Genomic DNA, 6196 nt, shown 5'->3' with positions numbered 1-6196 from the left:
TTTTACTAGAGGATCCATAGACAGCACATTGTTTATCAAATGGAGGAAGCGAGATTATCTAATTGTACAAGTTTATGTAGATGATATCATATTTGGTTCATCTAACACAAAGATGTGCAAAGAGTTCGAAATGAGCATGAAAAAGGAATTTGAAATGAGTGCTATGGGGGAACTTCAATTCTTCCTCGGATTGCAAGTTGATCAAAGGAAAGATGGATTTTTTATACACCAGTCTAAGTATGTCGATGACATCTTGGACATGTTTCAAATGTTAGAATCCAAGACATATGGTACTCCTATTCAGCAGAATCATAGTTTAGGAGTTCTTGATCCGAAAGATGAACTTGTGGATGCAACTTATTATCTTGCTATTATTGGCCCATTGATGTATCTGACTACTTCGCGTCCAGATATTATGTTTACTGTTTGGTTGCAGCAAAACGTATTCTACGTTATCTTAAAGGAAACCAAGGGCTTGGTCTATGGTATCCTATGAGAGGAACGTTTGATTTTGTTGCATATACTGATTCGGACTTTGGCGGTTGTAACAATGACCAGAAGTCTATGACTGGAGATTGTCAGTTTTTAGGAGGAAGATTAGTATCGTGGCAATGCAAGAAGCAGACATGTGTTGCTCAGTCTTCATGTGAGACAGAGTATATGGCTGCTGGTAGCTGTTGTTCCCAGGTATTGTGGTTTCAGCAACAACTTCGTGACTACGGTATGAATTTTCTTGATACTACTATTAGAATAGACAACAAGTCAGGTATATATATTACTAATAACCCTGTCATCCATAAGGTCACCAAGCATATTATTAGACATTATTTCTTGCGTGATTGTGCCCAAAAGAAGTTAATTCATTTGGAAAAGGTTATAACCGATGATAATTTAGCTGATCTGTATACCAAAGCATTTGATAAGACTCGGTTTGAGAAGTTAATTCTTCTCAATGGGATGAAGAATGTTGATTCATATTAAATCTCTCAAAGAACTGATTTTGTAAGTTTGTGTCTGTAAATAACTAGAGTCATAAAAGTACAAAAAGAGTTCTTAGTGTCATAAAAACCATAAAAATGTGAAAAATGAGAAAATGACAAAAATATGGGAGAGATTTAAGTTGATGCTTTAAGACGATTAGACGTGAGGATACTTAGCTTTTAAGTCTGCTTAATCGTAATATAACTATTTAGTTCAGTGATTACAATTTGGGATATATTGGTAGACACAAAGTAGTAAGGTTTCCTTAATCTGAACTTAATTTATACAATGTACTTGTGGGAAACATATTCAAATATATGGCCGAGAATGCTTGCTTTTCAGTAATGAATTGATCTAGTCCTTAAATTTTGTGAAAGATCTAGCATTACTATAGGAGTTTTTTAATGTATAGGCAAAAATCTCTACAAATCATGAGCATGAAAGTTAAAAGTGATATTGTTTATGCAAGTGAAATAAATGTTAATTAAGGAGCTAATGTGGTCTTTGAGATTCGGACAAGTATGTCCTCGGGGTGTCTTTGTATACCTATTCTACCTAAAGCTTCCAACTTGGGATAGGTTGTCAAAAGTTCGCTACATGGGTCTCATAGAAAATCACGAGTTCCTTATAAATAATGAAATGCAAAAGCAAATTATGTTATCTAAAAAGTGTCTCATGATTTGTTTAAGGATTTTTTTAATATATATTGAATAAGTGTTATCTTAGTGTTTGTATCGATTACAAAAGTATATCTGAATGTGGGTCACATAAGTTCACAAACTATTTAGTGGCCTTTTAGGCTACTCGGGTTACATGGTGATTGTCCTTGGCCAGGGTATGTTGGAAATGTCACAACTCAAAGGAAACTGGAAGTACCGAGTGTTTAAGAGGACAAATATACCGGTAATAGTGGTTGAGTCAGTGTTCATAACTAATAATAAGAGAATTATTTCTCACTTGCAGACTTATGTAAATGCTAATCTGATCTAATCCGCAGAAACTTAGAATTTCTTGTAAATAAATAAAGTAGTTTAGTTTTTATTTTGTTTATTTATTTTTATTTTTATTTTTATTTTTGTCTTAATAAGTGTCAGTTTGTATGTCAAACTAGTTCTTATTGCACGAGAGATTTGATAAGCATCTAATGATTCTGTAGGAAATTATATGATTCTTAGTGAATTATATGAGTCTTGTTGTTTATGGTAAAAATGTATGTTAAAAACACTTGGGCTAAAAAAAGTAATGATGAATACTGTTGGATTCTTTATCTTTCAATTCGATTCAAAGGAGGGCATGACCCAAGTGTTGGAAAAGGGACATTGGATGATCTGTTCCACTCCTAATTTTTTAAATGAATGGACACCAAATGTCTCCTTGGTAAAAGGAGACATGACAAATGTTCCTGTTTGGATAAAGCTTTATGATGTACCTCTTGTGGCATATACTAAGGATGGATTAAGTATGTTAGCCTCTAAACTAGGAAGACCAGTTTTGTTAGACTCTTATACGAGTCATATGTGCCTTCAATCATGGGGGCGACACTCCTTTGCTCGGGCTTTGATTGAATTGGGTGCTACTAAAGATTTTAAGGATTCATTGATAGTCGGAATCCCCAATGTTAATAGGGAGGGTTTCACCAAGCAAGAGGTATCCATTAAGTATGTATGGTGTCCTCCTCATTGCAAACATTGCAAGGTTTTTGGCCATGAAGACTCTTTTTGTCCTTTGCAAGCCAAACCGGTCCCTGTAAAGGATACTCAGCCAAATTAGGATGGTTTTACTACTGTTGTGCGTAAGAAGAAAAATAAGGGTATACATATTGAGGGTGTCGAACTTTCTAAACCAAAACCCAATTTGATATACCGAGCAAAACAAACAAATACAAATGGTTTGTCATCTTCGGTGATGGTACAAAGAACTACTAAGGGTTCGAATTCAAACCAACCTCGTCTTCAAATTAATAATCCTTATTCGGTGCTAGATGGGGGGGGGGGTTGATGATTTTGGAAATGAGATTAGAGCTGATGGGAAGGAAAAAAATGTAAAGAATAACCTTCCTGATTTTCTTTTAGATAGTGATGATGATGAAGTGATTTTTGAAGAACCACAGGGATTGAACAAAACAGGGGTAAGCACTCCCGCTCAGTCAGTTCCCAATGTATAACATCGCATCTTGGAATATAAGGGGGATGAACCAACCCCCAAAACTAAAGGAAGTGAGTGTGTAATGTTATTCACGACTTCTTTAAAACAGGTCGGATCCTCAATGAACTTAATCATACATTTCTTGCTTTGATCCCAAGGGTAAGAACTCCTGCTGGGGTTACGGATTTTAGACCTATCTCGTGTTGTAACGTTCTATATAACTGTATTAGTAAGATCAATACAAACAAAATTAAGGAAGGTCTCGATGATATTGTGGATATAAACCAATGTACTTTTATCCCCGGTAGACGCATTCTGATAACATCTTGCTCACTCAAGAACTGATGCATAACTACCATAGAGATCTTGGCCCGCCTCGGTGTGCTTTTAAAGTTGATATACAGAAGACCTATGATACCGTGAATTGGAAGTTTTTACGGGTTATTTTAATTGGTTTTGGCTTTCATCAAATCATGGTAAATTGGATCATGACGTGTGTTACTAGTGTCTCCTACTCTTTGAGTATAAATGGTAACATTAATGGAATGTTTAAAGGTAGAAGGGGATTACGTCAGGGGGACCCTATGTTACCTTTTCTTTTCACACTTGTCATCGAAGTTCTTTCACTTCTTTTGTAGAAATCAACTGCAATGTCTCCTCATTTCAGATTTCATAACCAGTGCAAGAAGGATCAAATTATTAACTTGTGTTTTGCAGATGATCTGTTCTTATTTGCTCGTGGCTAAGTGCACTCAGTTAATGTCATAATGGAAAGGCTGAATTCCTTCACTATGGCATCTGGGTTGACCCCAAGTTTATCAAAGAGTACAACTTTCTTTTGTAATGTACCGGATCATGTTAAGCAAGCCATATTCAGCAAGATGCCTTTTAATGAAGGTCAACTCCCGGTACGTTATCCGGGTGTTCCATTGATTTCATCAAGGCTGTTATACAAGGATTGAAAAGTTCTACTTGAGAGAATGGAAGCTAGAATAGGAGATTGGAAGAAGAAATCTATTTCCTCTGAGGGCAGGTTACAACTTATCAATTCTATCTTATCCTCAATGCACATTTATTGGGCCTCTGTTTTTATTCTGCCTGCAAGCATTATTAAAGATTTGGAGAAGAAGATGCGTAGTTTCTTATGGTGCCAAGGCCTAATGGCGAAAGGAAAAGCGAAAGTATCATGGAAATTCTGTTGTGTTCCTAAATACGAGGGTGGCCTAGGTATTCGAAGGGTCCGTGACGTTAATAATGCACTTATGTCGGCTCACATTTGGAGTATTTTTAGCAAGAGACGGTCACTTAGGGTGAATTGGATTTACTCCAATAAGCTCAAAGGCCGTAATTTTTGGGATATTCCATTACGGGCAGGTTGTGCATGGGGATGGAGAAGAATTCTCCGCATGAGGGAAATTATTCGACCCCCATATTTTCAATCAGGTTGGTAACGGGCACCCCACATTGGCTTGGTTTGATAATTGGACAGCTCTTGGACCTCTAAGTAAATATATGTCGTATAGAGAAATTGCCAAAACTAGCTATGATGATAAATCAAAAGTAAGCGACCTGATCAATAAAAGTTCTTGGACGTGGCCTACAACATGGCTTGATCTATTCCCAGTTTTTATCTCACTCTCGCTTCTTTCAATTGAACCAGAATAAACAAGATCGTATTATTTGGAAAACAAGGGATGGAAGTGAAGTGCAATATTCAGTTTCTTGCACTTGGGATACTATTCGCACGCATCATGATCAAGTTGAATGGGTTGAAATGGTTTGGTTCCCTCATTGCATACCTAGACATGTGTTCCAAGTTTGGCTTATCATGAAGCAAAAACTAAAGACTCAAGATGAATTAAAGCAATGAGATGTTGGGGGATCAACTAATCTAAATTTACTGTGTTGCAGTCTCTGTAAGCGTGGTCCAGACTCTCATGCTCACCTTTTCTTTGAATGTGACTACTCTTCGCAGGTATGGAACACAGTTAAACCATTTGCTTCATTGGAACAGATCTCGAACTCTTGGGATGATATTGTCAAGTTTTTGCTAACAAATGGGCAGTCAAAGACAACTAAGATCGTAATTGGAAAACTACTTGTTGTTGCAACAGCTTACATGATTTGGCAAGAGCGCAATAACAAACTGTTTTCTTTAATAGAACGGCCTGTTAACCTCCTGCGAGACATCATTGTCTCTACAGTTCGCTTAAAGCTTGCTACCTTGAAGTTTAAAAAGAGAACAAAAGGGATGAGTATTTTGGACAATTGGATAAGCAGTAGAGGGGTGGAGCAGTTATACGAGACCTACTAGAGCAACCTGGACTTTTTCTTTGTCTATTTTTATATGCTTGTAGTACTCGTTATGCTTCCTTTTTCTTTGTTTAGCTAGTTAGAGTGTTTACATATATATGGTGATGTCGTATATATGAATTAGTATGGCAATCAGCCACACTACTTGTAATTTTTGGTTTTTGGGTGATGTATAAAAGCTTACCGGGGTTTCAATTCCCCTTTACCCAAAAAAAAGGAGGTTCAGCAAATTGTGTCTGAAAATAAATTATGTGTTTGTGCGATCTTGGAATCTCATGTGAGTTCTGTTCGACTTCAAGATTTGTGCTCTAATGTTTTTGTTCGATGGTGTTGGATTTCGAATGCTAGCTTATGTACAAAAGGTTCCCGGATTATTTTGGGGTGGGATCCAAATGTTGTTGACTTAATTCTTTTGTCGCAAATGGATCAAGTGATGCACACTCAGATCAAACTTAAAGATGAAAAGAAAATTTTTTTGTGTTCTTTTGTTTATGCTTATAATCGGTATGATCAGAGACGTGTTCTTTGGAATAATTTGGAGGCACATAAAAGTCTTTGTTCATAGTCAGCCTTGGTGTATCTTAGGGGACTTTAATGCAGCTCTTAATTTGCAAGATAGCTTTATGGGTAGCTCGAAAATGGATATTTCCATGAGAGAATTCAAAGAATGTGTGGAGAATTTACAAGTCTCGGACGTTAATAAAGTTAGATTACACTTTACCTGGAATCAAAAACCTAGAGGTGATCAAGGTTGTTA

The 6196-nt window shown here is 36.6% G+C and overlaps 1 protein-coding gene across 1 annotated transcript; it reads left to right on the top strand.

Annotated features, from left to right (window-relative positions):
* Positions 1 to 2226: 2226 nt before the first annotated feature.
* On the top strand, positions 2227 to 2751 carry LOC122601309. Its single transcript, XM_043774078.1, has one exon. It carries the CDS (start codon positions 2227 to 2229, stop codon positions 2749 to 2751), a length of 525 nt encoding a protein of 174 aa, XP_043630013.1.
* The last annotated feature ends 3445 nt before the right edge of the window (positions 2752 to 6196 follow it).

Source organism: Erigeron canadensis, chromosome 5, assembly GCF_010389155.1.
Source record: "Erigeron canadensis isolate Cc75 chromosome 5, C_canadensis_v1, whole genome shotgun sequence".
NCBI lineage: Eukaryota > Viridiplantae > Streptophyta > Magnoliopsida > Asterales > Asteraceae > Erigeron > Erigeron canadensis.
This window is presented reverse-complemented; position numbering and strand designations above follow the sequence as displayed.